This window comes from Myotis davidii, unplaced genomic scaffold (genome assembly GCF_000327345.1).
Source record: "Myotis davidii unplaced genomic scaffold, ASM32734v1 scaffold193, whole genome shotgun sequence".
NCBI lineage: Eukaryota > Metazoa > Chordata > Mammalia > Chiroptera > Vespertilionidae > Myotis > Myotis davidii.
Genome location: NW_006284616.1, coordinates 568,129 through 589,492, shown reverse-complemented (window position 1 = coordinate 589,492; position 21,364 = coordinate 568,129). Strand labels below are relative to the sequence as shown.

Below are 21,364 nucleotides of genomic sequence, written 5' to 3'. Positions count from 1 at the left end.
GGGGGGGGGGGGGGGGGGAGGGGATGAGCGGGGGCGGGGTAGGGAGTAACGTGGGGACAAGGACACATATGTAATATCTTAATCAATAAAAAATATATTTAAAAAAAACTAACAGGCAATTATGGTTTGTGGAAAACCCTGTCATAGAGCTTTCTCCTCCTTCTTCCTTAAGAAATCCAAGGCATTAAGGTGGATACATGAACTTTAGGTGTGAGCCCACTAGAAAGGAAGGGATACAAAGTCCTCCTCTACATAAAGTTGATAGTGTTTTACATTAACTGACTCAAAACAACAAAGACAAATTTGCTGAAAACTTTTAGGATTTTGATCATTATTTTCTTCTTAATATTTAAGTGGCACAACACACACCAAACATTTGAGTACGGTGGAGAATAACTATTTTTTTAAATATGTTTTATTGATTTTTTACAGAGAGGAAAGGAGAACGATTGAGAGTTAGAAACATCAATGAGAGAGAAACATCGATCAGCTGCCTCCTGCACACCCCCCACTGGGGATATGCCCTCAACCAAGGTATACGCCCTTGACCGGAATCGAACCTGGGACCCTTGAGTCCGCAGGCTGACGTTCTATCTACTGAGCCAAACAGGTTAGGGTGAGAATAACTATTTAACAAGATTAGCTTTAAGTAGAAACCAAGCGGAGCAACCTAGCTGTGGGACAAACAGGAACAGAACAGTTCTTTGCAGCTTCAATGTCATTCCTCTGGTTTCCCTAAAGGATTCATAACTGTCTGAACTTACCGCAGGTCTGGGCTAAGTCCGGGTGGCACTGACAGCAGGCTCTGGGAACAGAGTTATTGAGCTGAGGTCTGTCAAAACAGGCCAGTTCAGAACCATTGTACTGAATGTCCTGTGCTCTCAGAGACCCTAAAAGAGGGGGTGAGAATTCTGTCAGTAAAGACAATTTCCTCTTTAAAGGACGTCCTTCACATCATAATGCAGACAAGTACCATCCTAGCACTTGTATTTTTTTTTTTAAAGAAGGCTATCATTCACATTTTAAAATATTTCTTCTTACACAAAGGCACAAATCCTATATAATAAAAGTATAGTATGCAAATTGTCCCCTCGACCGGGAGGTCATCTGAGAGTTCGACCAGGGGGGTGGGGCCAGCCAGGGGAAGGGAGGGAGGCCCCAGCCAGCAGTGGCAGTGACAGGAAGCCCGGTGGCAGTGGCAGGCGACCAGGGGAAGGGAGGGAGTACCTGGCCAGCAGCTGGCAGCTACTAGGGACCCTACCAGTGCACAAACTTTGTGCACTGGGCATCTAGTATGAAATAATTTGTTAAGAAAGCTTGAAATGGAAAGTACTTATGTTGCCAGCACTTAGAGTAATTTTAATTTTGCCTAGTGGCACAAGGACATCTCTGCTACCCATCAGTCTGCTCCCTCAGGGCTAAAAAGACTGTGACAAAAGACTGTGAGATCTCTTTTCATGTGCTCTCTGTGCCTTAAACAGCTCCTTGATTCTCGTCTTATTCAAGTCTCTTGTGGAACACACAAACGACAATGATGATAATTGCACTTCACCAATGCTAAGAAATAGAAAGAGCTCAAAACTTACAGCTGGGTTTCTTCTCCATAAATTGTCTCTTACAATAGATGATGCAGAGAATGAGTAGAGCCAGCAGGACAGTAGCCAAGGCACTGCAGATAACAGCAGCCAGGGCTGTGTCTCTTGGGCTGGAGGTTGTGGACGGGATCTTCACGAGGTTGACCTTACTGGTACCTGAAAACCAAACAAATGGAATCAGCGCTCTCAACCACCCAAGAGACTCAGACACTTACTAGTACACTGACCTCAGCTGTCATTATTAACAATGGTCTTCATGCAATATAAATCAAACCCCAGGAACTAGTGGGAGGTATGTTAAGATGGCTTAAGCACTCCCTCCTCTTAGATTTCTTGACTACTACAGCTCTACCCTGAACCCCAAATTGTGTAATGTGCTGCTCATTCATTCCCACAACACACAAGCCTCAACACTGTATTGCAGGAAGGTGCTTTTAGGTTCCCTAGACCAGAACCATTTGTGAATTTATCATCTTTATCTCTGTGTCCCCAGTACTTGGCAATGTGTTTGGCACATAGTAGGTACTTCATATTTATTTCATTTGAATCAAGCTACCTACATTTTAAAATATACTGAACTATGGTATGCTTTTGGGGGCAACTTTAGGGAAAAACAAGAAGTTGGATCATTCATGACCTTACACTAGGTCCCCAATTTCTGACACAGTAAATATTTTTAAATCTTAGCTGTTACATTACTGAACAACATCTAAGTTGTGGAGAAAACACTGACACCATTGTTATATGATGGAGAGGCATGCATACTAATGTGTTAAAGCATCAAAAAGAGATTTTTGTCTTCGAGGATAGTACTGCATCATGGCTAAGGGCCGAAATCCGGGGAATCCTACTGTACAGGTCAACTTCTAGATGTGTGACCTTGAGCAAATTACTTAATGTCTCAGAGTCTCAAGTCCACATCTGTTCAAACAGAGGTAGAAATAGTACCTGCCTCACCTTGCTGGTGAGAGGATGAAATGGGTGATCATAAAAGCATTTAGAACAAGCACTGTACCCAGTGCTATAGAACATTAGCCATTGTATCAATGAAGATTGCAGTTGACACTTTATCTTTGGGTACTGGGATGGACAAACTCAGTTTAGAAATCTGTATTCAGTGAGGTCCCATTTTACTAGCCTCAAAAGAATTTGAGAGATGGAAACCTAAACAGAGGAACAGCTATGCTTTCTCTGTCTCCAAGTAACTGCCCTTAAGCTGAGGTGGGACTCCATTTTGCTCCTTTCAGTTGCTCCCAGCTCCTTAGCAACACCCGGCAGAAGCTCCCTGCTGCCTCACAGAAGCATGCGCCACTCATGTAATTTTAAGTTGTCTAGAATCCACATTAAAAAGGGAAAAATAAACAGGTGAAATTAACCTTTTTCTTAAGCCAACTATCTTCAAATATTATCATTTCAATGTGCACTCAATGTAAAACTTACTGACATCTTTTGCATTCTCTATTTTTATATAAAAATGTCAAAGCCAGGTGTGATTTCACATTGACAGCACATCTCCATTTCAAGTGCTCACGTGTCACATGTGCCTAAGGCAATCATAATGGACATTGAAACTCTAAAGATTCAAGGCTGGCATGTGTATTTATGCAACATGGCACCAACGGCAAGCCAACTCAGTAGCTGATACCTTTCTCCCCATCCCTTGCTGCAGACTAGAATCAGAGAGAATGTCTTGGGTTAATATTATTGAATCATAAATATAACAGGAATGACTATCTTGTAACATTGAATCTTGGTATTTCTAGGCTCAATAAATCTGAACCACACTGATAAAAGTTTCTTATTGCTACCTGGAAAGGCAATTATTTGTTCAGGATTTATATAAGCTATATTCCTTGGATAAACAGGAATCATAAACTAATCACACATTTTAAAGAATATTTGTTTGTGAACTTGGTTAATATCTTTAATCTCAAACACTAACAAATAGATAACTGACAAAGAATTTATATCCTATGCAAGTAAAGTAGTAGGCTTCATTGAAGGGGAAATTATTTGGGAAATAGAAGAATTATGTGGGCCAAATGGGAAAGTTGTGGCAAACTGCCATCTCATTTATGTTTGTGAGCAAGGCGGTTTACAGGAATGAGATCAGGCCCCTTAGCTTACACTTTCCTTTAAACAACCTGGCTCTAGTTGTCATAAAAATGAAGTATAATACATGATGTGAGTTGAAGATATCAAAGCTTCTAACCAATGTTGTAACTATTAAGGTCATCAATTAACATAGTATTGGATATTCAAAAAACCTTACTGAAATAGGGATTTTAATTTAATGATTAGAGTCCTGTAAGTTCTTCTTGTTTAAAATCTTTCTAAAATGTATTAGTCAACTTATTTACCTTCATATAAAAGGAACTCTTTCTGACTCATAAACAAACTAAAATGCCCCCAAATGGAAAACAAATTATTTTTATTTTTTTAATATGTTTCTATTGATTTTTTAGAAAGAGAGGAAGGGGAAGTGATAGAAAGATAGAAACATCAATGAGAGCGAGACATTGATCAACTGCCTCCTGCATGCCCCTTACTGGGGATCGAGCCCACAACCCTGGCATGTGTCTCAACCAGGAATCGCAACATAACCTCCTGGTCCATAGTTCAATGCTCAACCATTGATCCACACCTGGGCAAGAAGTTTTATTTTTAACTTGATGGTTGTGATTCAAGATTTATTTCCCCACGCCAATCATGAAAGTCTTGCTAATATATATTTTCCCATGATTGAAAACTACAACTGTAATTGCAATATTATAGAGTTTCCATAATAACATCAATTTTAAAGGAAATAAGTCCCTTTTCTCTATGCCTTTCCTGGGCAGTACATCTGAAAATGAAAAGAAAAATGCAGTCGTTTTACCACTCAATTTTTGACACCTATATAAAAAAAGGGACTTTGTTAACTCAGACAGCCCCTCAGAAAGCCCCCATGGGAAGTCAAGTTCTGGAATGCATGCTCTTGTTTATATGTATACGTTTATGACACTTATAGCAAACATAATCTTTTTTATTGGAAATGGGTTCATTATTCTTAGGTTCAATTGTCACATACAGCAATAGAGACATAAAATTGAAGCTATAGGAAACCAACCTATCATTTGATTTTGGAACAACCCCAGAAATTCATTCACATAAATTCCTGTTAAAAGCCTATTTTCTCTTTGACTTAAGCAGAGAGAAAAAGGCGGGGAGGAGGTTGGTACTAATTATATGAAGTGGTGTCTATACTCTATTAAGTTCTGGTTAATTTAGATGTTGCTGAGAATTCCTCAGAAAAAGGTTTATCTGCTACAAACTAAGAAATATTGCTTTGCTGACCTGTGGCTGCTGTAATTATATTGAGATTAAAGATTCTTCCCACCCACATGCTTTGACTAAATTCTATGCCCATAGTTCACCAAGCATACTGAAAGTTAGTGAGGAATTTCCCCCAAACCTTATTAGGATGTGGACCGTACTTCTGAAGAACTGGGAATAGGAATACTCACATTCTTGGAAAGTTTCAACTTTTCTGGAATACAAAGGCATCTCTTACCCTAACCAATTAAGTTTTTAAATTCCACTATAATCTTAGCATTATCTTTTGGCAATTTATTTCGGTAAGAACTGTTTTCTTAGCTTACATTTTATATCACATTACATACATGACATAGGTTCATTTTTATATTATACATTTCCTTAGCTCAATTGAGGTACTGAGTATCTATTATACATAAGACATCCTACAAGTCATTCAGTACGTTGAATGAGAATCTGAATAGAAGAAAACAGAGGTCACCAGCAAAGTTTAGCAAGTGTTGTTATAAAGTCCACTGTTACCCTTTGAAGTAACGAGGTACACAAATCCAAATAGCAGAGATGCTCTCCTCACATTTCACCCTTCCGAAAGGTAGCTGGAGAGATTCATATGTTGAAGAGATCTGTGTTATTGGACTCTGACTAGTCATGGAAAAGTCTTGGAAGAGGAACTCGTTTTCAGACCACATGGTTGACTGGACATCTGTGTGCTTTCATACATCTGTACATTGCTCACACACTTTCAGTGATTTAACCTTCCTACCAGTGAGGCAAAGTGCTGACAGTTATTGCTGACTCTCATTTGATAGATGAGAAAACCAAGACTTTTAGTGCTTGCTCAAGGTTTCACAGCAAAGTGGAGACTGCTTGAGAACTGGAATAAGGCCTTTTAATCTTTTCCAGTGGACCAGTGTTCCATGGATGCATGTAGCTTCTAACAGAGTAAAACATTCTGGGAGATAACAATAAGCAAAATGTGGCTCAAGTCTGTTTCTGTGAAGAACATGCTCAAATCTGTGACTCTGTGGGTAGAAACCAGCCAGGCCACAGGAAGATCATGGGACAGAAGACCTGTTCACTTGTGCATGACAGCTGGTTTCCCCAGTGCTTCTGCCCTGAGAGAAAGTTTCAGCAACCCTCTGCCTCTGTGTGGGTCTCAGTGTCACATAATGAGCTGCCTTGAGTAGGAGTGCCAGGAATGGGCACACTGGGCAATGTTGGAGTAATACTGAAGTGGGAGGAGAGAAAATTTTACGGAGGTAACTGAATCTGGAAAGGGCTGGTTAGAGAGAAAGAGATGGGAAAGGCTTGCAAAGATGGCTGCTGAAGTGCCAGGATGGGCAGTGCACTCTGCCTGGGTTTTCAGGGCCATCCCTTTGTGTAACCATAGCTCTGCTTTCTATGAATCTCCCTACATGTTTAACCATTCCAACTTCCTAACAGACTATGTTTAAGAGTCTCCTGCTCTACCGATTGAGCTGTCTGGGCAACCAAGCAGACTATGTTTAAAAACCTGCTAAACAAAAGGTCCTTCTTCCCAGACTATACTTCTAACAAAGGTAGGTCTCTGTTCAGGTTTGGGAGGAAGGAAATGGGTCTCCAAAATGAGGCTCTCACCCCTTTCTACGCTGGCCATGAACAAGACTTTGTACCTCTGAACCTCAGTTTCCTCACAGGGACAATCAAATAGTGGCTCATTATGCAGACACCAAGATCCACCATGGGAATCACTGAAAATTTATCTTAGGGCTGATGAACACTGTGAAACTAGCTTCCATATACACTTGGACAGGACAGCTACTGAGAAGTCCCATGATCTCTCTCATGGTCTGGCTGATTTCTTCCCACAGAAATAATCATGACCTTCATATTAAAGAATAAGATGAAGTAGGATGTGTATTCCACTATTTAGCAATTTATATTTCCAGTTTGAGCTGCTTTCCTGAACAGTAGATTCATATATTCAACAGTCTATTGAACATTTCACTTGGACAGAGATGTGTCTTAAACTCAACATATCCAAAAATGAACTCTCCATTACAATCATGACCCACTCTCTTCCTATCCCTCCAATACCCCGTGGTTCTCCCACAAATCTTTGCCACCTGTCATTACCTCTTTGTGCAATTGGCTGCTGCTGCTTCAACTGTTATAGGTCCTGCTTCAAATGTCACCTATTTAGTGAGGCTTCCCCACCAAACTCTAAAATCACCATCTCTCTCCAGTGCTTTCTATTCACTTCCCTGCACTTATCCCCATATGAGACTTACATATTTAACTTGTTTGCTTCTTGATATTCTCCCATATGGTGGGAATAATAGAATCCATCTTGCTTCCCCAACACATCCACCTGGTTTGTGTTTAAGCTGGGTCCAGCAAGAGCTCTCATTTTCCAGCCCCCTTTGCAGCTAGGTGTGGCAATATGTCTAAATTAGAGTCAATAGAGAATGATGGGGGAGGGATGGTACGCAGAAGTGATGAGTATAGCATCTGTGTCATCTCCAATTTAGGTACAAATTACTTGCCCAAGAGTTCCCCTTCACTGTGGGATGGAAGCTGGAAGCTGCAGCAGCCTAATCTTGATTCTACAGATGAGAAAGATATCAAAAGGCTGGCAAAGCAACAGGGAGCAAGAAACTTGGCCTCTCAATGATGTGCTGCAGCAGAGCTGCACCACCAGGCTGATGGGCTGGACTGTCTGAATGGAAAGAGGAACTTCTATATTACTGAGGCTATAATATTTTGGGGTTTCCTTATTACAACAGCCCAGTCTTTGCCCTAACCAATTGAATCCCTCCCTAAAATATAAGTTCCACAAGGGCAAGGATTTGGGCCAGTTTTGTTCACCACTGTACTTCTAATAAGTACAAGATTTCCTGGCACACAGTTGGTGCCTGATAAATATTTGATAAATGATTAAATAAATTAATGTTTTTGAAAGCAACTGAAAAACCCCAAATATTCCAAAAAATTTATTTAATGGGGAATTGTTCAAACAATCATATGCCATTATGTAATTTGACTTTGGGTTGTAAACACACAATGCAATATACAGATGGTGTATTATCTCCAATAAATTTAATTTAAAATATTTAAAAGATAAAATTATGCTCAAAGCATGCTTGTCTTCTATTCTTCCATCTTTGGCTTTGTAGGACAGTACAGATGGAAATAACCTGAGGCAAATAACAGGTTCATTTGCATGCACTTATTTTATACAGTGTTAATTTGACTATGGGTGAAAAAGCAATATTTGCTCAGATCTATCAATACATAGACTTTGCCTGGAATGAATACTAAAAAAAATTTAGCCTTCTCCAATCAATTCTAATTAGTATTTTATTGATTCATCACAAAGGGATCTTATTTTAGTTATTATATGCCAAATATAATCTTATCTAACAATGCATACATAGTGATGGCAGATTTATAATGAATTACCAAAGAACCTAGAAAAGGGGAGGACCTTCTGGAGATCAATCTCATCTTCCACAGAATGCTGCTTTGCTATAAATTTCAAAATTGGATTATTAGGCAAGTTGGATAAGGGAACAACTAAGCATTCCTATCATTTTATCAAATTAGGCATATTAACTCTACCTTTAAACATACCCTCTTCCCCTTAAAACTATTCAGAAGTATGAATAAAATACCACAAGCCTCTAGAGAACTGTTAGTACAGTAGCCTATAATTACGTTTTGTGGAAAGTTATACAAATGATCATCAATACCATAACAACTACCATATACCAAACACCTACAGGGGCCAGCCTTTATATACTGACTTTGAAAATGTCACAATAATCCCTATGGCAAAGGTTCCATAGATGAAGAAGTCTGTACATATCTATAAATACTTCTTTCATTTCAAAATGACATCAGGTGGTTGGGTCTAGATTCGATCTTGGGTTGTTTGACTCTAAAACTTATGCTCTCTCCCCCGCCCCCATAAATTATGCCATACTCTTTCCAACATTTAGAGCAAAAATTATACTAAAGTGTGAATGATTAGTGGTTCTTATTTTGTACAGGTCAATAAACTCTAGTTAATTAGTTAGCATATACAATATAACTTGACCTAATTTAAAACACAAATAGAGCTTTACAAATTCAGTCTGTCTTACCCCCACGATTAAAGAGGTTGTTGCAAAGAAAAATAACATATGATTTTTAAAATTTCTTTTTTAAATGTTATTTTTATGGTCAATGTAGTATAATTAGATGAGTATCAAAACATAGTAGAGAAGCACAAGTTGTAAATGAACTAATTATGCTTTCTGTCTGAACGTCCATTTTTGAGATTTCACCAATGCCTTGTGTTTTCATCAGTGTTTAACACATGAAGACATCACATCAGGTTTCTCGCTGTATCACATATCCCTCTGGAAACACCAACAAAATTGGAAATATGAGCATTTTGACTCATTGATGAGTTAAAATTCCATATTTTGGCACATGGAATTCCATTAACAATTAGTTCTGGACTAAAAGCATATGATTGAGACATTTTCTAATAATTTTCAGTAAAATATTTTATCTTGGACTTTTATATTTGTTTCACGAAAACTACAATTCAACCCATTGCTTTTTGTGCTTTTCCATCACCACCATCACCAACAAAAAGGCCATGTCGAATAAAGGTTTAACAAAATTAAAACCTGAAAATCTACCTCTAGCCATGTTCTTTAATTAAAGACAATTATTAACAAAGAACTTGCAGTCTTACTGAGGGAAGCATATAGTTCTATAGTGCAAGCTTTATCTTGTTAATCTAAACTGGTTAAATAAAAATACCTATGGTAACACTCAACATATTAATTCCAGATGTACCACAAAAGAGTCTGCCAATAAACAAAATAGTTTAAATTTTTAATCCACTTTATACCAAGCACTGGACGAACATACAAAATTAAGTCTGTATCATTTAATTCTTTTCATTCTAAACACTTTGGTCTTAAAACTATGTGGTCTGTTTTTCAATAACTGATAGAAATATTATTCCTAAATGAGCCTTTTTTGTTTACACAACTAATAAGTAAATAAATAATAATAATAATAAATTGGACAGATTTGCCAAATTGCAGTTAAAATATGTAACATAAAATTTACCATTAGTGACATTGAGTATAGTCACAATATTGTGAACCATCACCACTAAATTCCAGAACAGTTTCATCACCCCCAAAGAAACCCCATATCCATTAAGCAGTCACTACCCATCCCTCCTTCTCCCACTTTTGGCAACCACTAATTTGCTTTCTGTCTCTATGGATTTTGCTTATTCTGGATATCTCATATAAATAAAATCATGCAATATTATGTGGCCTCTTGTGTCCATCTTTTTTCATTTAGCATCATGTTTTCAAGGTTCATCCAGGCTGTAGCACATATCAGAACTTCTTTCCTTTTTATGGCTGATATACATGTATTCCTTACTTTTGGAAAATTTTTCTTATGCTATATTGATTTTACTAAAGACCTGCATTAGTATCTGTTTTTGGAAACCAAAAGAAATCCAAAGAGCATTTTTGCTTTTATGAAAAAAGGTGAAAGGGGAAAATAGCATTCAGCATTTATTTTGCAATGCCTCATAGATGCAGCAGCACCCAGATCATTAAGAGGCACCTGCCCTGGCCAGTATGGCTCAGTTGGTTGAGCATCGCCCCATGTACCAAGAGGTCACAGGTTCGATTCCCAGTCAGGGCACATGCCCGGGTTATGGGTTTGATTCCCACTATGGGGCATGTAGAAGGGAGCCAATTGATGGTTCTCTCTCATCGATATTTTTTTCTCTTCCTCTCTCTCTAAAATCAATAAAAACATATTTTAAAAAATAAAAATCTTTTTAAAAAGAGTGGTGCTTCTAAGCTCTTTCCTGGGAATCACACTTAACATCTCAGCATTGAGCCGTCAGGGCTTTGAACTGTGTGAGCATCTGTGCTTTATCTCAGTTTATTTTGTGCATCTGTTAGCAAGATGTGTCCCTAAAGTAATTGCTTCTTAGCTTTATGCCATTTTGGCTTACAAAGGGTTTCATAGGAAAGCTCTCATTTGGGTATTGGGGGAAACCTATACCTCATTTTGTTTATCCATTCATCAGATGATGGACATTTGGGTTGTCTCCAACTTTTGGATATTGTGAGTAGTGCTTCTATGAACATTCATGTACAAGCTGTTTCCATATATTTTTAAACTTTTCACAGAGATACATAGGAATTGTTCCACATGCTATCAAAAGATACATTACTGTTATTACACTACAGCCATGGTCGGCAAACTGCAGCTTGCGAGCCACATGCCGCTCTTTGGCCCCTTGAGTGTGGCTCTTCCTAAGCCTTAGGAGTACCCTAATTAAGTTAATAACAATGTACCTACCTATATAGTTTAAGTTTTAAAAATTTGGCTCTCAAAAGAAATTTCAATCGTTGTACTGTTGATATTTGGTTCTGTTGACTAATGAGTTTGCTGATCACTGCCTACAGCATTTAAGTTCATTAATAAGTCAGTCATATATTCAGTGTTTTTACACTAAAACATTAATTAATGTCAGGAAATATACTTATGATGGTTCAAAGAACTAAGAGAAGAGTGCAGGGGGATGATGCCAGAGAACCTGGTCAGGGTAAATTCACGTAGGGATTTATAAATGGTAGTGAGGAGTTTGGTTTCTATTCAATGAATAATAAATGATAACACAATACACATTCTTCTCAAGTGCATGGGGAATATTCTCCAGGAGAAACCATATTTTAGGTCACAAAACAAGTTTCAATAAATTTAAGAAGACTGAAATCAGACAGATTATCTTTTCTAATCACAATAGAATTAAGGCAGAAATCATTAACAGAAAGAAAACTGGAAAATTCACAAATATGCAGATATTAGATAATACACTTTTAAATAACCAAATGGATCTAAGAAGAAATCACAAAAAAATTAGAAAGTACTTTGAGATGAATGAAAACAAAAATATAAACCAAAACTCATGGGAAACAGAAAAAGTAGTGTTTAGAAGGAAATTTATAGCAGTAGATGTCTATATTAAAAAAGATCTAAAATCAATAACCTAACCCTTCAACTTCAAGACATTAGAAAAAGAGCAAACTAAACCCAAAGCTAACAGATGAAAAGAAATAATAAGGATTGAAGCAAACATAAATAAAACAGAGAATAGAAACACTATAGAACTAATAAAGCCAAAAGTTGGTTCTTTGAAAAAATAAAAATGGACACAACTTCAGATTGACTAAGAAAAAAAAATTCCAATTTCTAAAAATCAGAAATAAAAGAGAGGACACTGCTATTGACTGTATAAAAATAAAAAAGGATATAAAAATATTATTCAAACTGTGCACCAACAAATTGGGTAAACTACAAGAGATCGACAAATTCTTAGAAATACATGAACCAACAAAACTGACACAAGAAGAAAAGAAAATCAAAATAGACATAACAAAGAGATAGAATCAGTAACTAAACAGCTCCTGACAAAGAAAAGCCCAGGATTAGACGGCTTCACTGGTGAAATCCACCAAATATATTTTTTAAAATTAACACCAATCCTTTTCAAACTCTCTCAAAAATGAAGAAACAACACTTTTTAACTCATTGTATGAGGCCAACATTACTCTGACACCAAAGTCAGATAAAGGCACGACATGAGAAGAAAACTACAAATCAAGATTCCTTATAAATATAGATGCAAAAATTATCCTCAACAAAGTAGTACTAAATTCAATTCATAGCATATTATAAGATTGCTAGAGGCCCAGTGCATGAAATTCATGCACAGCGGGGGTGTGTGTGTGTCCCTCAGTCCAGCCTGCTGCACCGTCTCCAATCTGGGACCCCTCAGGTGATGTCTGACTGCTAGTTTAGGCCCGATCCCAGCAGTCGGACATCCCTCTCACAATCCAGGACTGCTGGCTCCCAATTGCTCTCCTGCCTGCCTGATTGCCCCTAACTGCTTCTGCCTGCCAGCCTGATCACCCCCTAAGCACTCCCCTCCCAGCCTAATTGATGCCTAACTGCTCCCCTGCTGGCCCGATCACCCACAACTGCCATCCCCTGCTGGCCCGGTCTCACCCAACTGCCCTTCCCTGCTGGCCTGGTCACCCCTAATTGCCCTCCCTTGTGGCCTATCTGCCCTCTCCTGGTCACCCCTAACTCCCCTCCATGAATAAGAATAGCTGCACTTGAAACACTTTCTATTATCAGTTAATATTTTTGGTTATTTAGAATCTGGTCCTAAGCCTAAAATGGGCTTGATTCTGGAAAGTAAAGCTTTTCACAAATGTCTCAATGCACAGAAAACTTTTTAAAAAACAAACACTGCTTAAAGTCTTATTTGCATAATCAAACACTGATATTTAGATGCTCCAGTGTCTAATATGGCCATAGTAATCTTGAAAACCAAAGACTTTTTTTTAATCTTTAGATACCTACATGGGAACAACCATAATCCAATGAACCCAAGCTACAGTGTGTGTGAATAAACATTTATTTTTTCATACCTGCTTGCTATATATATTTTAGATTATATACTGTGTTTGTATATTTATATTTTGATTCATAGTACCTTCTCATATTATAAAACTGATTGGCATTGAATACAAATTATACATCAAAAGAAGTGGTATATGAGAAAAAAGATTAAGGATAAAAGAGAATTTCATCATGATAAAGGTCATATATTAAAAACTCACAGCTAAAATCATATTCAATGGTAAAAGACTCAACACCCTCCCCCTGAGATCAAGAAGACGACAAAGATACTCACTTCACCACTTCTATTCAACATCGTACTACAAGTCCTTGCCAGAGCAGTTAGGCAAGAAAAGGCATCCAAATTGGAAAGGAAGAAGCAAACTTATCTCTGTTGGCAAAGCTAGCACATGATATTATATGCAGAAAACCATAAAGATTCCACAAAAAACCTGTTAGAACTAATAAACAAATTCAGTAAAATTTTAGAATACAAAATCAACATACCTACAAAAATCAGTTGTGTTCTATAGATGAGCAATGAACAATCCAAAAAGGAAATTAAGAAAACAATTCCATTAGCAATAACATCAAAAAGACTGTAATAATTAGGAATAAATTTAATTAAGGAGGTGCTAAACTTATACACTGAAAACTACAAACATTGTCGAAAGAAATTAAAGAACAACAAAATAAATGGAAACATATCCCATGTTAATAGACTGGAAGACTTAATATTGTTAAGATAACAACACTGCCCAAAGAGGTTTGATGTCCTCTCTATTAAGATCATAATGACTTTTTTCTTTCTTTGCAGAAATTAAAAAAATACCATCCTAAAATTTATATAGAATTTTAAGAATCCCTAATAGCCAAAACAATCTTGAAAAAGAATGAAGTTGGAGTATTAACACATCCTGATATCAAAACTTGCTATAGTAATCAGAAAGGTGTGGTACTAGAATAGAGACAGGCACATAAAACAATGGAACAGAATTGAAAGTCCAGAAATAAAACCACACATCTATGGTCAGCTGATTTTTGACAAGGGTTCCAAGACCATTCAGTGGGGAAAAACAGGTTTTTCAACAAATGATGCTGGGAAAATTGGATTTCCACCTGTAAAAGAGAATGAAGTTGGATACTATCTCATTCCATATTTTAAAAATTAATTAAAAAATGGATCGAAGACTTAAATTTAAAAGCTAAAGCTACAAAATTCTTAGGAGACATATGGGAAAATGTTCATGACCTTGGATTTGGCAATGGTTCCTTAAACATATAGCAAAAGCACAGACAACACAAAGAAAAATAGATAAATTGGGTTTTACCAAATTAAAACTTTTATACTTCAAAGAATACCATCAAGTACATGAAATAACAACCCACAGAATGGGAGAAAATATTTGCAAATCATATATCTAGTAAGTGTTTAATATAGAACATATAAAAAACCCTAACTTAACAACAAAAAGACAAATAATACAATTAAAAAATAGATATAGCACTTAAATAGACATTTCTCCAAAGAAGGTATACAGTGGTCAACAAACACAAGAAAAGATACTCAACATCATTAGTCATTAGGGTAATTCAAATCAATAGTACAATTATATACCACTTCATACCTATTAGGGTGGCAATAATAATAATAATAATAATAATAAACCAGAAAATAAGTGTTGGTATAGATGTGGGGAAATTGTAACTTATACTAGCACATAGCTGGAGGGTTAGAGTTTGGCAGTTCCTCCAAAATTTAAACATAGAATTATTGTATAATTCAGCAATTTCACTCCTGGTATATACCCCAAAGCGTAGGAAACAGAAACTCAAATAGATACTTGTACACCAATCTTCATAGCAACATTATTTGCAATAGCCATAAGGTAGAAATGACCTAATCATCTATAAAGATGACTGGATTAAAATGGTATATGCAAGGTGTGGCAAAAGTAGGCATACAGTTTTTCATATGGAAAATACAATAAATAATAATACAAGAATAAACTGTTTCACATACTCACAACTATAAACCTACCTTTGTCCTATCATGTATATACAATAGAATATTATTTAGCCTTAAAGAGGAATAAAAATTTAATACAAGCCACAACATGGATGAATGTTGAAAACATTATGCTAAGTAAAATAAGCCAAATACAAAAGGACAAATATTTATATAATTCCAAATATTTTAAAAATCTAGAATAGGCAAATTCGTAGAGACATAAAGTAGATTAGAATTTACTAGGGGTGCGTGTGGGAGGGGAACAGGGAGTAATGAAAGGGTAATGGAAGTACATAGTGATGTTGCACAACATTGTGTGTGTATTTATATACCAGTGAATTGCACAGTTAAAAATGGCAAATTTTACCAATAAAAAAAGAAGAATACTAGGAAGTGATTGGAGGGGTTCATGTGTGGAGGGTAACACTTTAGAAAGATCACCATCTGCAAGGTACTGAAGGACAGGTATGAGGTGAAAGGGTGTTGTAGTGATCTAGATGACAATGACGATGGCTTGGGTAAAGATTGGAGATGTTGCCATGGTTATATTTGAGAAACATTTGTTGTCAGAGCAATTGTATATACTGATTATGAGTCAGGTGAAAGTAAACATGGAATCAATGCTGGTGCCTAGTTTTTGGGGTAAACCACCAAGTAAATTACAGTTCCATTTACTGATTGGGATGGCCAAAACTTGAAGGACAGTGAATTTAACAATGGGAGGGGCAGGGGATAAAAATTTCTGGTTTGAAATCCTATTATCTATGCATGAGGAGCTATTGAGCTGGCATTTGGATATCTGAATGAGGCAAAAGAGGGATTGACATTAGAGATAAAAATTCTAAAAGCATGCGTGCATAATCTCCAAAGCTCGTGGACTGTTAAAATCACCTACAGGTACAGTGTAGATAAAGAAGCGGACCTGGGACAGAACACAGGAACACTCTGAAATTAGAAAATCAGAAGAGAGGAGCAAGCCTCTGAGATAAGAAGAAAGCAAGTACACATTTCACGAAGCTTAAGGGGATGAGTTCTGTTGCTTAAATAACTAGGCTACCTCAGAATATCTTATTTGGGGGATTATTTACAGAAAGCAAATTTTAGCATTCCGGAGGAAAGTTAAACATATATGTGTTTTTTAAAAATGAGTGACTTTGTCCCTTGTAGCTGCCTGAAAATTTATTATTGGATGAATCTTTGAAAATTACACCAAGATGTGATTTTGAAATGTGATATCACACATATAGGAGGAGCAAAGCTCAGTAGGAGTTTATAACAAATAGTAAACATGAGTTAATCAAGGTCCCATTACTTAATAAGCAAGATTATATAAATTAAGAAAGTATCATTTCTCAAATGAATGATAGAAGGATTATACTAGGACTTGCATCTTTTTCTTAAGGAATCATTCTGAGCTTACTTTTGAAGTTTCAACCAAAAAAGTATATATTTCTTTGGCTCGGCATCTCTATTTACCAGCATCTAAGATTAATAAACATTGACCAATCTCTTCTAACATCTATGTCTAGAAACAAAAGTTCATCTTGCCAGACAGTTTTCAAACATTGAGGGCTGGGTTTCCAAGTTAGTGCTCTAAACTATTTTCACTGACTTTCCTTTTTGAACACATTAGAAAACAGTTCAGCTATGCAAGCATTTTTTCCTTTGTTCAGCAATAATGTAACATTTGTTTATAAATACAGAATTTCTAGTTTGATTTCTTCTTTTAAGTTCCCTTCTGGCACCGCCGTAATTACCAGTTCTTTCATGATTTAAATGCCAGTGAACCAAAGCAGAACTCCAAGGTAGCCCCAAGCTGCTTTCTTTTAGAACTAATACAGATGAGTCACAAAGATGACTTATTATAAACAGAGCCCACCCTTAAGAAGTAAACTTTTATATCTGTATTTACCACTTGGTCAAGTTGTATCTAAGGGCGAGGCAGTGAGTTGTACATAAAGTGAAATATAAAAGACAAAAGGATACCCCCAGAACCAAAGAAACCCATGGTGTTCTACAATGGCACTGACAGGCTCTTCCACTGTGCAATTATGCAATTATTACTATTCAGGTTATTTAGAGCAATACAGATCAGGAGATCCTCAGATTTCCTCAGAGAGGATCTTTGAGCCCTATCTCCATACAGCAATTCTGATTTGATCAATTTGTTTTCCTCTGGGCTGCCTGCCCATTCCTGTTTTATTGCCATTCTCAGCCTGTTACCATGTTTGTTGAGAGCATATCATGAAGAATTGCTAATAGAGTCTATTTATGTTCCTATTTTTCTCAATACCTATACTATACTATGTTCGATCCATGATTGGGAGTCTACAGATGTGGAGGGCTATCTGTATGTATTGATCTATGGCTATTTTATAGATAGGGGATCTGAGCATCTGCAGATTTTGGTATCCACGGGGGGCGGGGGGGTGTCCTAGAACCAAAAACGAAGTTTTGGGTGAGTCAAAAGTTACATGTGCCTTCCTTGGAAAAGTATCTATTTAGGTCCTCTGCCTATTTGTTTTTGTTTTTTTATTAGATTGCTTGTTGGACTTATTAACTACATAGCAACAGATAAACAGAAATATAAACAAACACTAAACAAATATAATTATTTTGCATTAAATGCATGCAAAAAAAGGGGCATTGAAGGAAAAGAAATTAATAGGAATGATAGTCTGAAAGGAAGACAGAGAAGAATCCTAAATCTTCTAAAAAATATATAAACATATAGATATATTTGTATATGTAAATATGTAAATATATATACTAGAGGCCTGGTGCATGAAATTTGTTTGTGTGTGTGGGGGGGGGCGGGTGTCCCTCAGCCTGGACTGCACCCTCTCCAATCTGGGAACCCTTGGGGGATGTTCAACTGCCGGTTTAGGTTTGATCTCACAGGGATCAGGCCTAAACCGGCAGTCGGACATCCCTCTCACAATCCGGGACTGCTGGCTCCTAACCGCTTGCCTGCCTGCCTGCCTGATCCCTCACTAACCCCCCTGCCAGCCTGGTTGCCCCGTGCAGCCTGCTGTTCAGTTGTTTGGTCTTCCCTCACTAACCCCCCTGCCGGCTTTGTCACCCCAAGCAACCTGCAGTTTGTTTGTTACTGTTACTGTTACTGTGATGGTGTCCCAGACAATTTTCATATTCCTCTATTATTAGATAGATTTCTCAGGTTCTACTGCCAATATTTAAATGGTATTGCCTTATTGTAAATTATGGCACACACACAAAAAAGATCAATTACATGGATATTGACAACTGCCTTCACGAACAAGTTAATTTGAGTTAATTCATTCATGAAGGTGGATCAGTGACACTCAAATGAAATCTTCAACATTCTGGATTGCCAACATGGGAAGAGAAATATTCCCATTTGAAGAGAGTATAGAAGACTATCTGACCCATCATAGCATTTATAACCAAAAAGATATACTGACCAATGGGAAATTAGTTTTGCTGTTGGTAATATTTATCCCATGTCTCTTTTCTTTCCTTGAATTTCCCTTTTTGTTTTTACTTAGAGAATCAAACTCTCACTCAAAGTTAGGTACATTTTAGCAGTCAAGTAATTCTATAATAGTCTTCATTTGGCAATAAGCTGACAGTGTGAAGTTAAGGAGAAATTTGGCAGTTTCTAATTCTCATCAACACAGGTAGCAAAATTTCCTGACTTAAATTACTAACCTGTGTGGTTACAAAAACTGATTTTTGAAAAATAAGGCAGAAGTCACCATGTCTCTACTGGTGTGTATAGACATGGGCTTGGTTCCCTGTACAACTGAGACCATTATCTTCCATTGAAAACCTCCTCCTAAACATCCTCCCATGGCATGATTTAAAAGTCCTTGGGCAGCCAAGCTCCCTTCTCCTTGGAGAGAGTACTCTCTCTGCTTCCCCATTCCTCGCTGCACTGGTGTATTAGACTACTGTAAACATTGACTATAAAGTACATTGATGGTACATAACAACTTAAGTACAAAGCATTGTTTTCCTGCCAATAAAGTTTTGTTTGGGGAAAAAACCACAGGATCATTATTCATTCTGCCTGTAATAGTATTTTGTATTTCAATTGCCAGAACCATGCTGTTTTTAGAATATCCTTTCATATCCAGCAGTGCATACTGCTTTGAAAACCATCTTCCCTAATACTTGGGTCTCTCTCTTTTCCTTCCCTTCAGCAATGACCTTGGTTCTGGCTCATCACCTCCTCCTCAACTGCAAGGTCTCCTAACAGGCCTGGGTCCTGCCAGGTCAGGCCATGCTGACTGCTACTCTGCTGCCCAAATTGGCCACAGGAGCAAGTTTTGTATTGGTTTAGGAGCTACCTATGAAATAAAGACGAAGTGTGGACTCTGAGCGCCTCATTCTTTCATGGTTTGCTCCCCAAAACTGAAAAAGAGACACCAGGGACAAGGGAAGGACAAATGTACCCAGGGTGTGTATATGGTTGAGCATAGCATGGCTCCAGTACTATGTTGAATAAGAATGGTGAAAGCAGACAACTTTGTCTTGTTCCTGTTCTTAATGGAATGGTTTGAGTTTTTGTCCATTGAGTATGATTTTGGCTGTAGGTTTGTCATAGATGGCCTTTATTATGTTGAGGTATGAGTCCTCTTTTTCTGCTTTGCTGAGAGTTTTTATCAAAAATGGGTGCTGGATTTTGTTGAATGCTTTTTCTGCATCTATTAATATGATCATGTGATTTTTTTGTCTTTCATTTTTGTTTATGTGATGTATCACATTTATTAATTTGTAAATATTGTACCAGTCTTGCATCCCCAGAATAAATCCCACTTGGTTATGGTGTATGATCTTTTTAATATATTGCTGGATCCAATTTGCTAATATTTTGTTGAGGATTTTAGCATCTACGTTCATCAGGGATATTGTAAAAAGGTCTTAGAACTGTTTCTTTCTCTTGAAATTTTTGGAATAGTTTGCAGAAGGTAGGTGTTAGTTTTTCTTTGAATGTTTGGTAAAACTCCCATGTGAAGCTGAGTAGGCCAACCCTTTTGTTTGCTGTGAGTTTTTTTTTTTTTATTCCTGCTTTCATCAGTTGTTATTGGCCTATTCAGGTTTCCTGTTTCTTCCTGATTCAGTTTTGGAAGATTATACTTTTCTAGAAATTTGTCCATTTGTCCAGCTTGTTGGCATATAGTTGTTCATAGTATTTTCTTACAATTCTTTGTATTTCTGTAGTGTCAGTTGTTACTAGTACTTTACCTCTTGTGTTTCTGATTCTATTTATTGGGAACCTCTCTTTGTTTCTTTATGAGTCTGGCTAAAGATTCTTCAATCTTGCTTATCTTTTCAAAGAACAAGCTCTTGGTTTCATTTAGTTTTTGTATTAACTTTTTAGTCTCTATCATTTATTTCCACTCTGATCTCTATTATTTCCTTCCTTCTACTTACTCTGGGCTTTTCTTGTTATTCTCTTTCTAATTCTCTAAGATGTAGGGTTTAATAGTTTATTAGAAATTTTTCTTGTTGCTTGATGTAGGCCTGTAGTGCTATGAACTTCTTTCTCAGGACTGCTTTCACTATGTCCCATGATTTTGGGTTGTGGTGTTCATATTCATTTGTTTCCAGGAAGTTTTAGATTTCTTCCTTGACCTCATTGGTAATCCATTCATTGTTTCATATCATGCTATTTAGCCTCCATGTATTTGAATGTTTTTATTGTAGTTGATTTGTAGTTTCATGCCATTGAGATCTGAGAAGATGCTTGATACGGTTTCAATCTTCTTGAATTTGTAGAGGCTTAGTTTGTGTCCTAACATGTGGTCTGTCTTTGAGAGTGTACCATGTACACATAAGAAGAATGTATATTCTGCAACTTTGGAGTAAAATGTTCTGTAAATGTCTATTAAATTCATTTGATCTAGTGTGTTATTGAGGGTTGCTGTTTCCTTGTTCATTTTTTGTCTAAAAGATGAATTCAGTGATATCAGTT

At 37.0% G+C, this 21,364-nt stretch overlaps 1 protein-coding gene across 4 annotated transcripts in view; it reads right to left on the bottom strand.

Annotated features, from left to right (window-relative positions):
• TNFRSF19 (tumor necrosis factor receptor superfamily member 19) overlaps nucleotides 1–21,364 on the bottom strand; it is a 105,030-nt gene that overhangs the window by 15,867 nt on the left and 67,799 nt on the right. For all 4 annotated transcript variants that reach the window (XM_006754882.2, XM_015572433.1, XM_015572430.1 and 1 more), the window contains 2 exons: nucleotides 1,587–1,751; nucleotides 765–890 (listed from right to left, as the gene is read on the bottom strand). In XM_006754882.2, the coding sequence (XP_006754945.1) occupies nucleotides 765–890; nucleotides 1,587–1,751 (291 nt within the window). The remainder of the gene's footprint in view (nucleotides 1–764; nucleotides 891–1,586; nucleotides 1,752–21,364) is intronic.